Here is an 18,209-nt window from a genome sequence, read left to right on the forward strand (position 1 = left end):
TATCTTACATAAGAGAGATAAATCATGGTGATTAAATGCCCCCCTTCATAATAAACCTCAAGACAAGATGGCTAAATGGCAATCAGATCATTTTATTCTCAATTCTTTAGATCATTTACAGAGAGGCAAAGTATGAACTCGAAAAAAGTAAAACACTCCTAATTGACACTAAATTCACATATTTCATTCTGTACATTCCCACAAATTCTTTGCAAAGAGGTTGTGGTGTTTACAGTCTTTATTCGCAACCATAGGCTTTCAAGTGCTGGTGGAGAGATTTATGCATAACCTCAATAGCCGCGCAATTGAGAATCACGGCTGGTCAAAGGAACATATCGCACAGATGTTTCATTGTGAATACTGATAGAGCCATCCAAGTTTTTGTCTACCACCTTCAGATCTTGGAAAATATTTCCCACTGGTATTACCATTCTGCCTCCAGGCTTCAATTGGTCAACGAGAGCCTGAGGAATATCTGGAGCTGCCGCCCCCACATGTATGGCATCATAAGGTGCAAGCTCTTGCCACCCTAGTCTTCCATCTATCATGACAAGCACAGTTTTTGTCCAAGTCAATAACAAAATTAAGAAAATTTACTAGCTAAAAGCTACTGAGGTAACTTGACTTCTCTTACTAAACAAACCAAATAGTCATCAGATATGCAGATTGTTTCATTTTCTTTCAAGTTCCTGTGCTGACAAATGGTTCAAGAAAGCTGAAATTAATCCTATTCCTAGTATGTCAAAACTTAAAAGCACAAATCTGTAAGAACGTAAATTCTAGTGGGAGATGAAGGAAAAGGGGTATATACGAATGCATACAATTCCTTATGCCCGTGGGTCAGTCTCAATATTAATATCAATAAAATTTTTAAAAGAGTTGTTCACTTCTCAGGGAAAAAATGAATGGCATACATTCCTCATTTTTTCTAGAAGGAGATTGCTTTCTTGCAAAACTACCTTCGTTTTCTTTGCAAATTCTTTATTTCATGAAATGCTGTACCTCAGCAATGAGCTGCATTTGCTTAAATTGTAGCATATAACATCCTTATTGAAAGATTATTTTTATTATGTAGTAGTTGGTATAAGCTTATGATTTATTTATTTTAAGAGAGTCGAACTACAGAAGGTCATTATTGGAGCTCTCAAAGAAAAAATGTGAGCTTCCAAAAACATACCTCCGACATGAATGGAAAGGGAACCTTGTTCCAACAATGGAGCTGCTGCACTCTTCTCAATATTTTTGATTGAAGAAGCAACTAATTCAGGAATATGTTCAACACCAACAGCACAGCCTTCTTTTCCCACCATCACCGCAAAACAGGCTGTCAAATATCCAGTTCCTATAGAAACAAATGGAGTAGATCAAATTCAAATTTCTTATTGTCAGAAGATATTATCAGATAAGGAAACTCAAAACATCTGTAGATTATCAGGATGGATCTGGCAATGGGGGTGTGTATGAGTTGCAGAACCCTAGCCATCCCTGCCCCACTATCCCATACCCTCTCCCGCCTTTGCAAATTCTCAGAGTGGCAAGAAAATTCTTCCTCTAATCTCATACCACGGATGAAACTTCTGCCTACAATCCATTCCAACATCCCATACTCTAGCTATCCACCTATAATTTTATTTAATTGTATAAGTTATCTATAAGTTAATTACAAGAAACAAAAACTAAGACTAAATTGGTCTGTGCTAAATTGTCAATTTTAAAGTATCATATAAACTCTTTATATTAAAATAATACAAGAAAATATCAAATAGCATATGTAAATACAAAAAGAATATATAAACAATGCTTAACTAGGCACAATAGGGAGAGCAAGGTGTCCCCCATGCCTGCCTCACTACCCAGCTGCGTCATACCCATCCAGACGAATCCACATTTTTGCCCCATTGATCTATCTCATTAGGATAAGACAGAACAGTTAAAGAAGTTTTCCCACCCCAATGCCATCCTGAACCGTGTACATGAATCTATGCGTTGAGGGTGTTTCATAAACAAGATCGACTATCTAGATCAAGAAATAGTGCTATGCTCACAATATCTCCAGGAACTCGTAATTGGGCATTAACTACCAAGTATAAATCAATAAATGGAGAATCAACAAGAAAATCTTAATTCGGTGGAAGAATCATATGATTTGGGCAAAGAGAAAAACCCACACATTTTATCATGCAGATAATTGTGTATTAAAATAAGATACTATGAAAATAGCAAATGCAATAGTTTACATATTTATATATGTATGCATATATACATGTAGTTAGCACTTGGAGTTTTATAACTGGTTACTTGCAAAGCCTACCATGAATGGAGAAAAACTTCACCAAACAACAGTCCAGAAGGAAAAGAACGAGAAGCTAATATAAGAAACAAAAAGAAAAATTGATTAGATGGAAGGACAGTATGATTTGACAAATATAATATTCTTTATAAAAAAACATCCTCCTATTCCTAACTAGAAGATGCAATTACTTGAGTCAATTGTAACACTGCAATTACATGAGCAAATAAGAAAGAAACAATTGGGCTATAGAAGATAAAGGCATGAACACTGACATTAATGGAAAAAAGGTAAATTGAGCAGAAGCAGAACCTGAGCCAACATCTAAAGCATGCATCCCAGGCTGCAAATTCTTCTCCAGCAGCTGAAGACATGTTGCATGCATATGAGGAGCAGAAATTGTTGCATTGTAACCAATTGACATTGGGCTATCAACATAAGGCGGTGTTCCATCTGGCACAAACAAAGCTCTATCTACAGTCTCCATCACTTCAGCAACTTTCTTTGAACTAATTACTCCATAATGCTGCAAATTCTCAACCATTGCTTTATTCTGGTTAATGCCACTGCCACTCCACAGTCGCTGTACAAAAAATCAAATTATTTAATTGTGTTGTTCTATGATACTGAGTGAAAAGAGCAAACACAATTATCTACTATAGTTGGAGAGGAAAACTGATAACATATAAACAGATGAACTGGGCAAAAAACATTGATTGAGACTACATCAAAAGCACCAAAATATCCAGTACAATTAGAAAACTCAGCACGCCAGGCCATTGCCATTGCTGTTCTATAGCAACATTGCAAAATTGGGGTCACTGTCTTCTACAACAATGATCTCTTCACAATCAAGTATAAAATAAACAACAACACTATAAGCAGAATAATTTGAAAATTGTTGAGCGGAAAGAAATTGAAACCGACAGCAAAGTCACCAAAATTTATTACCTGCTATCTAGCACAAATTGTAGAGAAAGTGCGCATGCATGGCCTAGTCATGCTATTTCTAGGAAAAATTGCAAGATACGTAATCCTTCTTTAGCAAACATGAACTTAAGATCACCTGGATATTCTGGGTAACTATGGGCAGAGCTTGCAGGTCCAAGGCCCTTGGACATGTACAAACTTGCACGTTATCAGAAATGAGGGAGCAGTGACTCCCATCAGAAATAAGCAGCAGAACACAGAATATCCATACTCCTTGAAACAAATAGCCCTGTACGAGCAACTTATCTAATCTGAATCTTCTTCTACGATTAATAAAAAATACAAGACCCCCCTCCCACAGTCCCCCGTAACACTACAACTTTATTAACTACAAAGAGATACTGTCGACATCTAAACATTGAATGTCAATACAGCCACTAAAATGTAAATTTACTGTTCATGTTGGAACTCTAATTGAACCTGGCAAAGACTATCTTCATTTTACAAGATTTTTTAAAATTGATGTAGTTTCAGATTTTGTAAATCTTCGATCTCTCAAACGTAGCAGTTTTTTTTTTTTAAAAAAAAAAAACTTGATTGCTCTCCAATCCAAACTCCAAAGACCCATGGCAGGATCAAACAACCGAAGCAAAACTCAGTTCTCCAGATTCCTCACAGTCTAAGCAAGTGGGTCTCACCAAAACAATCCCTTTAAAACAATTCTTAAGATTTTTCCAATGAAAACAGTCATACAAGTAAGAGAAGACAAAGAAATGAAATAAACTATATCCAGAAACAGAGCGAGAAAGGGAGTTACCTCCATGCAGAAGAAGAGAGAGTTACCCGTGAGAAGGAGATGAGAGAGATTGTGATTGTGAGGAAAAGAAGAAAGAGTGTAGAAGAGAGGTAGGCGACGATGGTTACAGGATAGAAATCGCTTTAGAAGGGGCGAACAAGAGCGGCAACCATACGCAATTAATGGCGATAGTGCTCGCATATTCTTGTTTCTTCAATTTCTTTTCTTTTTTTTTTTCCTTAAATTGTTGGTTGTTTACCCATTTTTTCCTTCTTTCTCTTCCGACTGGAAATCACGGAATCATCATCCACCTGTCGTTGTCTTTCTCATCCATCCCAGATTCTCCATCGTGGCTCGCCCACTTGGCATCTCTATTGGCTCGCACGATTGCGAACCAGCACCGACTCTCTCATGGCGTTTTGGGCTTCTTCCTTCTGTGGGCTTCCTCTTGCTGAGCTTCGATATGAATAAATTGCCTTTTGTGATTAAGCTTGTTTTTTTTCCTTAAATTTTATATATATATATATATATATATACATTTTATAATGTCTTACATAAAATTTTATTTTGTTATTCATTCTCTTAAAACTTTTATTAATTTTGTTTCAATCCACAATTGTATTATTAATATTCAAATTACCATACTCTTTAAATACTAAATTAGATGTTGATTATTTTTAATAAAGAAAATAGAGATATTTTAGTTTCACTCGCATCTAATTTGGTATAATTGCATTCAATTAATCTAGTAGTATATGATTCAATTTTTATTACTACATATAAAGTTCTTAATTTTTAAATTAGTATTTTATAATTTTTGAATAATTTTTTAATTTTAATTTACCTAAAATTAAATTTTTCTTATTTTCATTTGAAAATCCCAATAAATATAGATATCATTTTAGGAAAAAAATACCTAACAATTTTATGTAAAAAAGATCAAAAGAATCAATAGTCAAGTACTATAAATATTTATCTTTTTTTTTTCCACAAACATATATTTTCTGTCATCTTTTAAATTGTTTTGAACGTGATATTTACTATTTTAAATGTATTACCTAATCAATTAGTTAATAAACTAAATTATACAAAATAAATTATAATTATTAAAAAAATATTTTATATTCATTATAATAAATTTCGGGGATTAATGTCAAAAATTATATTATTTTTTATGTCATATTTTGTTTTTAAACAAATTATTAGTTATGATAACTTTAATAAATTATCAGAGTTAGATCTCTTTTACTATAGTTTTGCTTGTTGGGTTAAATGGCAACAAGGAAAAAGTAACATAATGATTTCAACCTGTGACATATATGAATAAATATTTATCTTGTTGTATAAGGGATGGAATGCTAATTCTCAAACTTCACATGACAAAGAATTGTCCAATTTCACATGATCAATTTGATTTATTTTTTTAGAATAAAATTTTTTATAGTTTTGTCTTGTTTAAGGTATCTGACTATTCAAAAATTTATATTTAATTTAATTAAAAGAATTTATATTATATTCAAATGGTGTATTCCATATAAAATTTTATTTAAAATTAAAATCTATCATTTTAATTTCACATAAAATTTTTTATGTGGAATTAATGTATTTTTTATTTAAAATTTATCCCTTTTAATTAAATTAAATATAAAATGGTCTTAAAAATAATTTTCTAAATATATCTAAACTATTGTTTCTCATACTTCATGTATGTAAAATTACATCATTTAAGGATTATTCCTTACATAGGGCATATACATGGCAGATATCATGAAAGTGCTTATAAGGAAAGATATCAATACAACAACAAATCATGTTACTCAATGCCTTTTCAAGCCACTCATGGAAAGTAAACTTGGCGTTATACTTAATAGCTTTTGCTGCAACTTATAGTGAATTCTAGCTTGTTCTTTAGGTTTATGCCTCAAATTCATTGGTCAAATCCATATCTCTCTTTCAAGCAAATGCTAAACACTTCATATCATTTTAACTCATTTTCACTATAATTTGAAGCTGTCAACAAACTCACCAATACCATCATAGATGTCACCAATTACATTATTGACTTATACAAGTTACCACTTTATGTAGGGATTTCAAAACAAAATGTGAAATCTAAATAACCAAACTCATATTAAATCACATAGATTAAATCTGTAACAGAAGCATACCTGAATGTATAGCGGAAGAAATCTGCATACCATTCGGTAGATCTTCTAAATTAGTACGTAGTCTTTTGAGTTTTCACACTCACTCTATTTCTGGTTATGAGATATCAGAATCAAAAAAATTTACGTTTAAATTGGGGACCATTGTAACGGCTCCGAAAATTTAAATGAAATATATGTATTAAAAATCTCAAATGCGGAAGCGTAATAAAAATTTTGATTAACATCCCTTACACAATAACCAAAACGTACTCAAAACATAAAGGAACAAACTAATTAAAAGAGATACTCGAAATAAAAACTATAAATATAACTATAAAGTCTTTAGGCGTCCCCTTTGCCGTCTTCCTGCGAAACGGGCTCGGGAACAACGTCTTCTTGATCTGAAATAGTTAAATAAGGGATGAGCTACACCAGCCCAGTAAAGACATCACACTATCTCACCGCCACGGAAGTAAAGGTGGGTAGAAAATAAAAATGACCAATGGAGCATAATTTATAACGAACTCATTTATTAACATAAAAACCTTTACTGTCCACTTACCTCGGTGAGATCTATGAAAACAATAACCTTATAATATCATGAAATCATACACACTTTATAACATAACACATATCATACCTTTACATTTCAAGCATCAGAAAACAGATTTCCTCTTTTACTAGTCTACTAGTATCCATGGGGATCCATAGGGGGACTCCGCTACACGTGAACCATTAACATTTACAACCTGATTCCAGGGCCGTCCCCATACCCCGTCCGGTATGAGGGTGAAAAGGGTCGTCCCCATACCCCGTCCGGTATGGGCGCCAAAACACATAAGGTCTCCATACTCCGTCCGGTATGAGAGACCACGTTCCCAGTAGGGTTCTCTACGGACCCGGTCCGTCCACCATCTCCCAGGATATCTAGTCAGGTTGTCCACATTATCCAATTATCAATTCACATAACCTTTTTGCCCTTTTCATTGGTTTCAATCATCCAATCATACACAAAATATAAACCAGTAATTGACATCAAACAAGACAACACAGTTCGGGTTAATCATAATATCAACCATAATAAAAGAAATCATGATTCATGCATACGAGACCATAAAATAAATACATAAGACATCATGCTGCATTTAATACTGAAAAATAGATCAAACAATAACAGACCAACACTGTATCAGACTCGGGCTCCATTGGCAACCTTAATCAATTAAACATCTATAAAGTCACAAAGTACAGTTTAATTATTTATTTAGCTTTAATACCGTGATAGAAAATAGGGTGAGGGGTCCTTACTTGTTTCGAGATCTGAATTCGACTCTACAATACGCCTATAGGCTGTCCCTAATTTTTCTGAATTTTTTCCAGAAAATTGAAACGCACTACCGGTACCTGCACGTGTCCCAAAAAATCCTAAATCAGACCTAGGGCCCCTTTCGGCCAATATCAGAATTCCGGCACGGCGGCTCCGCCGTGCTCTGACGACAACGCCGTCGCAAGCGGCGGCGATCCGCCTCGGGTTGGCCATTTTCGGCTGAATTCGGCCACACTTGCATCGGTCCCTACGATAAAACAACCCTAGGACCCTCGGTGGACCAAAAAATCACGAAAAACTAAGACTTACCAGCGGCGGTGCTTTCGGGTACGGCGGCTCATCCGGCGTGAGTCGCGTTTTGATGTTTGGCTCTGATCAACTTGTAGAGAAAAGAACGGTGATCACAGTGGTATAAAATTTGCATCGAACGGAGGTCAGGAAGGGCCTCATCGGAGGCAAAAACAGAGGGGGGTCGCGGCGGTGCTGCTGGACTTCGGCTGGATTTTTCAGCTGTTTGGCCGGTGGTTTGGCTCCGGTTTGGCCATAGACGGACTCAGCATCGAAAAATAAGCCAGAGGGAGAAAATTTACCTCGATCGGCGGTCAGAAACTTCCCCGGTGTGGCGGCGGCCGGCTCCTCCGGCATCTGGTTCTTTTTCTTCGGCGAGGCACTAGCGACTAGAGTTTTGTGGTCAGGTGTGGGTGGGGTTATTTATACCCTTTGCCTTTTAATCTCAACCGTCCATCAAGATTAAATCTGGACCGTCCGATCGCGATTTAATTGGGATTAAATCTGGGCCGTCCATCACGATGCAATCTGGGCCGTCCGTGCCTGATTGAATCTGGGCCGTTCGTACGCGTGAATCTGGGCCGTCCGTGCGCACGTTTGATCTGGGCCGTCTGTGCGCGCGGGAACGGATCTGGGCCGTCCGATCGCGTGCACGCGGATCGCCCACGTGGCCCGTCCCCTGGTCAGCGTTTCCTTGCCACGCGGCGTGTCTTGGTTGGCCGGGGCTGCTGACCGAGCCGCTGACGTGGCACAACTTTTTTAAATTTCGTTTTGACCCTCGGTTTTCGATTTTTTTTTCAAAAACACCCCCATAATCTAAATTTTCACCCATTTTTTCCAAAATCAATTTCAATTAAATCTAAATAATATTTTTACCCTATTTTATCATTATTATTATTTTTATTTTCATTAAATTAAATAAAATTAAATAAAAATCTAAAAATTTCAAATACAAAAAAAAAGGAAAATAAAAATAATAAGAATAAAAATTAAAATACTTGGGTGTTACAACTCTCCCCCCCTTAAAGAAATTTGGTCCCTCAAATTTGCCTCTTACTCTTGGTCGAACAAATGGGGACACTGGGCTCTAAATTTTGATTCTAGCTCCCAGATAGCCTCTCTGGGCATGTGGTTCTGCCACACGACTTTTACAAAAGATATTTCCCGGTTGTGGAGTATTCTGCTCTTTCGGTCAGTAATACCGACTGGTACTTCTTCATAAGACAAGTCCTCTTGGAGTGGAAGCGGTTCATGAGCTAAGACATGAGAAGGGTCTGGGTTGTACTTACGTAGCATGGATACGTGGAACACGTTGTGGACTCTGGAGAGCTCTGGAGGCAGTGCTAGTCTGTAGGCAGCAGTACCAATCCTATCTAAGATTTCAAAGGGTCCAATATATCGGGGGTTTAATTTTTTCCTCCTGCCGAACCTACTAATTCCCTTGAAATGAGTGACCTTAAGAAACACCCGGTCGCCTTTCTTAAACGCTAGGTCTCTCCTCTGGGTATCTGCATAACTCTTCTGTCTACTCTGAGCTGTCTGAATGTTCTTTCTGATTTTAACTATTTTGGACGTGGTCTCCTCTACCAACTCCGGGCCGAACAATCTTCTATCGCCCACTTTCTCCCAACAAATCGGTGATTTGCACGGGTGCCCATATAACGCCTCATATGGAGCCATGTCGATGCTTGCTTGGTAGCTGTTGTTGTAGCCAAACTCTATCAGGGGTAGATGGTCGTCCCAATGGCCCCCAGAGTCCGGGACACAAGCTCGGAGCATATCCTCAAGCGTACGAATTGTCCTCTCTGATTGTCCATCTGTCTGGGGATGGAAGGCAGTACTAAGAGACAGCTTTGTTCCCATAGCTTGCTGGAAGCTACTCCAAAACCGAGAAGTGAACCTGGGATCCCTATCGGATACTACTGTCACTGGAACCCCATGCAATCTGACTATCTCCCGGATATACATCCTTGCCAATTTGTCCAATGAGTCGGTCATCCTGATGGCTAGGAAGTGGGAAGACTTGGTAAGTCGGTCAACGATTACCCATATGGCATCATGTCCTGAACGTGCCTTGGGTAGCCCCGATACGAAGTCTATGGTGATATGTTCCCACTTCCACTTCGGGATCGGTAAAGGCCGAAGTAACCCACCTGGGCGCTGATGCTCTGCCTTGACCTGCTGACATACCAAGCATTTAGATACAAAGTCGGCTATGTCTCTCTTCATCCCATGCCACCAAAACTGGGGTCGCATACTTTGGTACATTTTGGTGCTCCCTGGATGCATGGTAAACTTCGAGCTATGGGACTCCGTCATGATGTCTCTTTTTAACTCACTGTCATCTGGGACACACACTCTGTCTTGGAAATGAAGTAATCCATCAACAGAGATTCGGAATTCTAAGCTCCCTCCCTGTTCTGCATCCTTCATGCGGGTTACCAGGGCAAGGTCAACTATCTGGGCTTCCCTTATTCTCTGGATTAACTCGGGCTGGACTATCAGGCGGCCCAAACATGTGACTCTCTTCAGATCATGAAGTCGAACCTATTGCGTAGCCCCAATTGGTCTGCATTCTGAAACCATCAAATGGGCTAAGATACCTGCACTTTTCCTGCTGAGGGCATCTGCTACCACGTTGCCCTTACCCGGATGGTATAAGATATCACAATCACAGTCCTTAAGGAGTTCCATCCACCTTTTCTGATGCATGTTAAGATCCTTCTGAGTGAATATGTGTTTCAAACTCTTATGATTGGTATAGATATGAAAGGTCTCTCCATACAAATAATGGCGCCAGGTTTTCAAGGCGTGAATGATTGCGGCAAGCTCCAAGTCATGGGTGGGATAGTTCTTCTCATGATTCTTTAACTGTCTGGACCCGTATGCTATAACCTTTTCATGCTGCATTAGGACACAACCCAGGCCCAGATAGGAGGCATCACTATAAACTGTATATCCTCCTGATCCACTCGGTAAAGCCAGCACGGGTGCAGTGGTCAGCCGCTTCTTTAATTTTGAAAAACCTCTTTTGCAGTCCTCATTCCACTCAAACTTGGCATTCTTCTTTGTGAGTCGGGTTAGAGGAGCTGCTAGACTGGAGAATCCTTCAACAAACCTACGGTAATAACCTGCTATTCCCAAGAAGCTACGGATTTCCTTAACTGATGTCAGCTTCTTCCAGCCAAGTACCGCTTCAACCTTTTTGGGATTCACTAATACCCCTTCCTTCGATATGATGTGTCCTAGGAAGGCGGTCTGCTCAAGCTAGAATCCACACTTACTCAACTTCGCATATAACCTCTTGTTTCTAAGGACCTGCAAAATTTGGGCAAGATGGTGAGCATGTTCTTCTCTGTTTTTTGAGTAGACTAAGATATCATCGATGAACATGATGACAAATTGATCCAAGAACTCTCTGAAGACCCTGTTCATCAGATCCATAAAGATTGCCGGAGCATTGGTTAGCCCAAATGGCATGACCAGGAACTCATAGTGTCCGTACCTGGTTCGGAAGGCCGTCTTGGGGATGTCTTCTGTTCTTATCTTCACCTGATAATAACCTGATCGTAGGTCTATTTTAGAGAAGACCTGTGCACCCTGCAGCTGATCAAAGAGGTCATCAATCCGGGGAAGGGGATACTTGTTTTTGATCGTAACCTTGTTCAATCCTCTGTAATCAATGCACAGTCTCAACGTTCCATCTTCCTTCCTTGCAAAAGTGACTCCAGCACCACAAGAGGACACACTGTGTCTAATAAAACCACTGTCTTGTAATTCAGTGATCTGTTTCCTCAGCTCTTCCATCTCAATGCGGCTCATGTGGTAAGGAGCAACCGAAATGGGCTGGGTACCTAGCTATAGGTCTATAGTGAACTCGACTTCTCTGTCCATTGGCAGACCGGGTAGTTCGTCCGGAAACACATCTGGGAAGTCTCGGACTACCGGAATCTCTTGAATACAAATTTTCTTCTTGGGCTTACCTAGTTAGAGAAAACAGCAAGATTAAGGCACTAGAAGTTAAGAAAACTTGCCATCAAGGAATAAGTACTGAATAATTTTATTAATTTGTAAATGGCTCATTGTTAGGATGATTAAATACAACTTTCTTGTTAAAGCAATTTATGGTGGTGTGATACGCCGCTAGCCAATCCATTCCTAAGATTACATCAAAATCACCCGTGTCTAACCCTATCAGGTCTACACTCAGTTTTTTATTTGCTATCTCCACAGCACAAGTCCTATAGATAACTTCCCCTAGTAGCGTTTCACCCCCGACAGTAGACACAAACAACAATAAATCAAGTTTATCAGGTGATACACTAATTTTGGAAGCAAAAGCATGTGAAACAAAAGAGTGCAATGCACCAGTGTCAAATAAAACATGAGCAATATGGTCACATATAGTATACATACCCTGTACTACATCCGGGTCGGCGTCGGCATCCTGCTGGGTAAGGTTGTAAGCTCTGCCCTAGATAGGAGGCATCCCTTGATTCTGGTTCCTCGGGCATTCTTTTGCATAATGCTGGGCACTGCCATAAATGCGACAAATGTTGTTGAGGTGGTAGCAAGGTCGGTCCCCGTGATCTCTGCCGCAGTGCTGACAGATCTTCCCACGTGCTGCCCCTGGAGCCTGAGGAGGGGCCTGGATGGCTGGTCTGGGCCTCTTATTTGGTTGGGCAGGCGCAGTAAGTACTGGCCTGCGGAACGGAGCTGAGGGTCGGGAACTCCCTCCTGGCTGAGGACGGGTGCTGAAGCTTCTTTCCACGATCTATGCCTTTGCTAGGACTGCTGAATATGTCTTGAGCTCCAGTACTAACAAGTGTTGCCTGATCTCTGGGCGGAGACCTCACTAGAATCTCCTAGCCTTTCGGCCCTCATCCATCAATGTCTCCGGGGAGTATCTGCCCAGCTCTAGGAACTTACGAGCATATTCTGATACTGTCATGTTTTCCTGAACCAGTTGAACAAACTCCATTTCCTCTAGGTGTCAGATGTGCTCAGGGACATACTCCGCATGGAAGGCCACTAAGAACTGCTCCCAAGTGACTAGTGTAGGCAGGGTGGTCTGCTTGAGCTCCCACCAACGTCCTGCTTTCCCTACCAGCATGAAGGAAGCAAAGGCAGCTCTCTGCTCAGAAACTACTCCCAAAGTCCTGAAAGCTCTATCAGTCTCCGCCAGCCAGTACTGAGCCTCTTCAAAAGAGGATCCCCCTGTAAAGGTGGAGGGGTTCAGTCTCTTGTACCTCTCTATGTAGCCCGGGTCGATCAAGGAAGGAGCGGGGTCCCGTGGAGGAGGGACTGGACCCGGCTGGGGATAGACTAGGGGGTCCTGTGGTGGCACTTGCTGATATGATGGGGGCACTGGGTTATGCTGTGGCGGTGCCGGGTAGTACCGTGGCTGGGGCACCGGGTTGTACTGTGGCAGTGGTGCCGGGTGGTACTGTGGAGGAGCAGGCTCATGCCGGGGTGGCTCGAGATTAGCTTGCTGTAGCGGAGGCTCAACCTGCGGTAGTGGAGGAGGGTCGGGTAACTCCCTTCTCTCCTCTCGCCCTTGCTGGGCAGCTATGAATCCTTCCATCATCTCAAATAACCTGTCTACATCCTCCCGAAGTGAATTATCCTGGGCCGCTCGGTTTAGTGGGGGTCTTCCTCTCCTCATCTCTCTGCACCTGCATTTCATAAGGAATGGTTGAGTAACAATTTATCGGTGAATATTTCTCTAAGCATTATTGTGTAAGGGATGGGTCCGAGGAACGCGGCTCTGATATCAACTGTAACGGTCCCAAAAATTTAAATGAAATATATGTATTAAAAATCTCAAATATGGAAGCGTAATAAAAATTTTGATTAACATCCCTTACACAATAACCAAAATGTACTCAAAACATGAAGGAACAAACTAACTAAAAGAGATACTCGAAATAAAAACTATAAATATAACTATAAAGTCTTTAGGCGCCCCCTTCGCCGTTTTCCTGTGGAACGGGTTCGGGAACAACGTCTTCCTGATCTGAAATAGTTAAATAAGGGATGAGCTACAACAGCCCAGTAAAGACATCACACTATCTCACCGCTACGGAAGTAAAGGTGGGTAGAAAATAAAAATGACCAATGGAGCATAATTTATAACGAACTCGTTTATTAACATAAAAACCTTTACTGTCCACTTACCTCGGTGAGATCTATGAAAACAACATATGAAAGCAATAACCTTATAATATCATGAAATCATACACACTTTATAACATAACACATATCATACCTTTACATTTCAATAATCAGAAAAGAGATTTCCTCTTTTACTAGCCTACTAGTATCCATGGGGATTCATAGGGGGACCCCACTACACGTGAACCATTAACATTTACAACCTGATTCTAGGGCCGTCCCCATACCCCGTCCGGTATGGGCGCCAAAACCATGAACCTCAATACCCCGTCCGATATGAGGGTGAAATGGGTCGTCCCCATACCTCGTCCGGTATGGGCACCAAAACACATAAGGTCTCCATACCCCATCCGGTATGAGAGACTACGTTCCCGGTAGGGTTCCCTACGGACCCGCTCCATCCACCATGTCCCAGGATATCTAGTCAGGCTGTCCACATTATCCAATTATCAATTCACATAACCTTTTTGCCCTTTTCCTTGGTCTCAATCATCCAATCATACACAACATGTAAACCAGTAATTGACACCAAACAAGACAACACAATATCGGGTTAATCATAATATCAATCATAATAAAAAAAACCATGATTCACGCATACGAGATCATAAAATAAATACATCAGACATCATGCTGCATTTAATACTGAAAAATAGATCAAACAATAACAGACCAATACTGTGTCAAACTCGGGCTCCATTGGCAACCTTAATCAATTATACATCTATAAAGTCACAAAGTACAGTTTAATTATTTATTTAGCTTTAATACCGTGATAGGAAATAGGTGAGGAGTCCTTACTTGTTTCAGGGTCTGAATTCGACTCTACAGTGTACCTACAGGCTGTCCCTAATTTTCTTGAATTTTTTCTAGAAAATTGAAATGCACTACCGGTACCTGCACGTGTCCCAAAAAATTCCAAATCAGACCTAGGGCCCCTTTCGGCCAATATTGGAATTCTGGCACGGCAGCTCCACCGTGCTTCGACGACAGCGATCCGCCTCGGGTTCGCCGTTTTCGGCCGAATTTGGCCACACTTGCATCGGTCCCTGTGATAAAACATCCCTAGGGCCCTCGGTGGGCCAAAAAATCACAAAAAACCAAGACTTACCGGCAGCGGTGCTTTCGGGTACAGCGGCTCCTCTGGCGTGAGTCGCGTTTTGATGTTTGGCTCCGATCAACCTGTAGAGAAAAGAACAGTGATCACAGTGGTATAAAATTTGCATCGAACGGAGGCCGGGAAGGGCCTCATCGGAGGCAAAAACAGAGGGGGGTCGCGGCGGCGCCACTGGACTTCGGCTGGGTTTTCTGGCCGTTTGGCCTGTGGTTTGGCTCCAGTTTGGCCATAGGCGGATTCAGCATCGAAAAACAAGCCAGGGGGAGAAAATTTACCTCGATCGGCGGTCAGAAACTTCCTCGGTGCGGCGGCGGGTGGCGCCGGCCGGCTCCTCCGGTGTCTGGTTCTTCTTCTCCAGCGAGGCACTGGCGGCTAGGGTTTTGTGGTCAGGTGTGGGTGGGGTTATTTATACCCTTTCCCTTTTAATCTCAACTATCCATCAAGATTAAATCTGGACCGTCCGATTGCGATTTAATTGGGATTAAATTTGGGCTGTCCATCGCAATGCAATCTGGGCTGTCTGTTCCTGATTGAATCTGGACCATCCGTATGCGTGAATCTGGGCCGTCCGGTCACGCGCACGTGGATCGCCCACGTGGCCCGTCCCCTGGTCAGCGTTTTCTTGCCACGCGACGTGTCCTAGTTGGCCGGGGCTGCTGACCGAGCCGTTGACGTGGCTGCTGACGTGGGTGCTGACATGGCACAACTTTTTTAAATTGCGTTTTGACCCCCGGTTTCCGATTTTCTTTTCAAAAACACCCTCAGAATCCAAATTTTCACCCATTTTTCCCAAAATCAATTTCAATTAAATTCAAATAATATTTTTACTCAATTTTATCATTATTTTTTTTTTATTTTCATTAAATTAAATTAAATTAAATCAAATTAAATTAAATTAAAATCTAAAAAATTCAAATACAAAAAAAAAGGAAAATAAAAATAATAAGAACAAAAATTAAAATACTTGGGTGTTACAACCATAACCGCTTATTTATAAACAAACCCTGCATGTGAATTTTTTATATTCCCAATTTGACCCATCACGAAATTAAAAATTATACATTTAGTCCCTACACAAAAATAAAGCTCACATTTTAATTTGATGTATTAAGACTCAATATATCGTTAATTGTATCAGATCACTTTTAATTAAACTCAATTAATTTGATAACCTTTTACACACAATAATTTACACATATAAGTCTACATGGTAAATTTAAAACCTAATAATTTTCCACTTATACTATATGTGCTACCTCATAATCGTGCATTAAATAAATTTACGAGTACTCAGAATTTTACTATCATTACCTGAATACATCCCTAAACAATACCGTCCATCAATCATATCAACATATGATCAAAGCAGTCTTTGCTATATTTGTCGTAACTAAACCAATTAATGGTCATGTATATCTATATAACTGAATGATATGAATCAAATATGGGTGTGTAGCATGAAAATTACATGCAATGTGACCCCAAGCATGCCTATTTTCAATTGGTCATACTTTAAACCTTAGTGAGATCAACTTTAAGAAAGTTTAGAGACAAAATAAACCGAATTCTTTATAATGAAAACATGATAACCAAATATAATAAACCTTTTTCAAAGCATACCAAAAGACATGTCTTAATCAAAAAAGCAACTAAGGTGCAAAACTCTCACTAAAACTATATATCCTTAAGAGATACATCACTCATATGAGCAATGTGCTCATGAAAGACCTTGTGTGGTAATCCCTTAGTGAGCGGATCTATAACCATGGAGTTTGTCCTGATGTGTTCTATTGAGATCTTTTTACTTTGAACTTTTTTCTTTAACAGCTAGGAACTTGATTTTTATATGCTTTGACTTTATTGAGTTCATGTTGTTATTAAATACATAACTGAAGACCTATTGTTACAAAATAACTTGAGTAGTCTTTTAATGCCATCTAAAATGAGTAGCTTAGTGACAAAATTTCGCAACCATATTTTATGATTGGATGCCTCATAACATGTTATAAACTTTGTTATCATGGTGGAAGAGGCTATGAGTGTTTGCTCAGCACTCTTCTAGAAAATAACTCCTCCAACAAGCAAGTAGATATAGTTGAAGTGGATCTCCTACTGTCTCGGCATCCAACAAAATTAGAATCTGAATAACTAATTTTCTCCAATTGATCTAATCTTCTGTATGTGAGTATATAACCTTTGGATCTCTCTAGATACCGCATGATGCATTTGGCTGCTTTCTAATGATCCATACATAGATTGCTCAAATATCTCTTTAGCATCCCAATAATATACGCAATATTCGAACGCGTACAAACTTGAGCATACATTAGACTCTCTATAGCTAAAGCATAAGGAATCTTTTATATTTCTTTAGTCACATAAAAGTCACATAGTCATTCTTGGGGCATTAACTTATAATAAGTTTATCTCCCTTCGACACAAGAATGTCACTTGGTTTATAGTCTTGCATGTCAAATATCTTAAGAACCTTTTCGATATACCTCTTTTGTGATAATCTAAGAATAACTCGAGAGCGATCCTGGTGTATTTGAATCCCTAATACAAAAGAGACATCTCAAAGATATTTTATTTCCTTTTTGTGTAAACAATCTCTTAGTTTCGTATAATAAGTCTATATCATTATTGACAAATAGTGTCATCGATATATAAAACTAGAAAAATATACTTACTCTTACTAAACTTATAGTATACACATTCATCCACTACATTCATCTTAAAATAGAATGAGATAATAAATTGATGGAATTTTTTATACCATTGACGAGAAGTCTGCTTGAGTCTATAGATGAATTTCTTTAATTTTCAAACCATTTGCTTCGCATCATCTGATACAAAATTTTCTAGCTACATCATAAAAATTGTCTCATCAATGTTACTATTGAAAAGCATTATTTTAATATCTATCTGATGCAAGTCAAGATTAAAATGCACCACTAAAACCATTACAGTTCTAAAAGAGTCTTTTGATGAAACCGGAGAGAAAGTCTATTTATAATCGATGCCTTCTTTCTATGTGAAGCCTTTAGTGATAAGACGCGCCTTGTACCTTTTCACATCGCTTTTTGAATCCCTCTTGGTCTTAAATATCCATTTGCAATCAATGGGTTTCTCACCTTTAG

At 39.3% G+C, this 18,209-nt stretch overlaps 1 protein-coding gene across 3 annotated transcripts; it reads right to left on the bottom strand.

Moving 5' to 3' along the window:
* Positions 1–72: 72 nt before the first annotated feature.
* LOC110823066 (protein-L-isoaspartate O-methyltransferase 1-like) lies at positions 73–4,355 on the bottom strand. 3 transcript variants are annotated; one of them, XM_022053345.2, is made up of 5 exons: positions 4,038–4,355; positions 3,357–3,509; positions 2,603–2,873; positions 1,178–1,342; positions 73–541 (listed from the first exon to the last, which is right to left on the bottom strand). In XM_022053345.2, the coding sequence occupies exons 1-5, from the start codon at positions 4,215–4,217 to the stop codon at positions 291–293; spliced, it is 1,020 nt and encodes a 339-aa protein (XP_021909037.1). In that variant the 5' UTR covers positions 4,218–4,355; the 3' UTR covers positions 73–290. The 3 variants fall into 3 exon arrangements, with proteins under 3 accessions (XP_021909037.1, XP_021909038.1, XP_021909039.1); XM_022053346.2 differs by lacking the exon at positions 3,357–3,509; XM_022053347.2 differs by lacking the exon at positions 3,357–3,509 and having other exon boundaries at positions 4,064–4,205.
* Between the last annotated feature and the right edge of the window lie 13,854 nt (positions 4,356–18,209).

Source organism: Carica papaya, chromosome 9 (genome assembly GCF_054855325.1).
Source record: "Carica papaya isolate Zhongbai chromosome 9, ASM5485532v1, whole genome shotgun sequence".
Lineage (NCBI taxonomy): Eukaryota > Viridiplantae > Streptophyta > Magnoliopsida > Brassicales > Caricaceae > Carica > Carica papaya.

Bases quoted from the DNA above. Each gene is read 5' to 3' on its own strand.
- LOC110823066 (XM_022053345.2), bottom strand. From the start codon at position 4,217: ATGCGAGCACTATCGCCATTAATTGCGTATGGTTGCCGCTCTTGTTCG. The intron at 2,874-3,356 runs GTGATCTTAAGT...TTTTTTGTACAG, and splicing joins TAGTTACCCAGAATATCCAG to CGACTGTGGAGTGGCAGTGG. The intron at 1,343-2,602 runs GTTCTGCTTCTG...TTGTTTCTATAG, and splicing joins TGCTTTAGATGTTGGCTCAG to GAACTGGATATTTGACAGCC.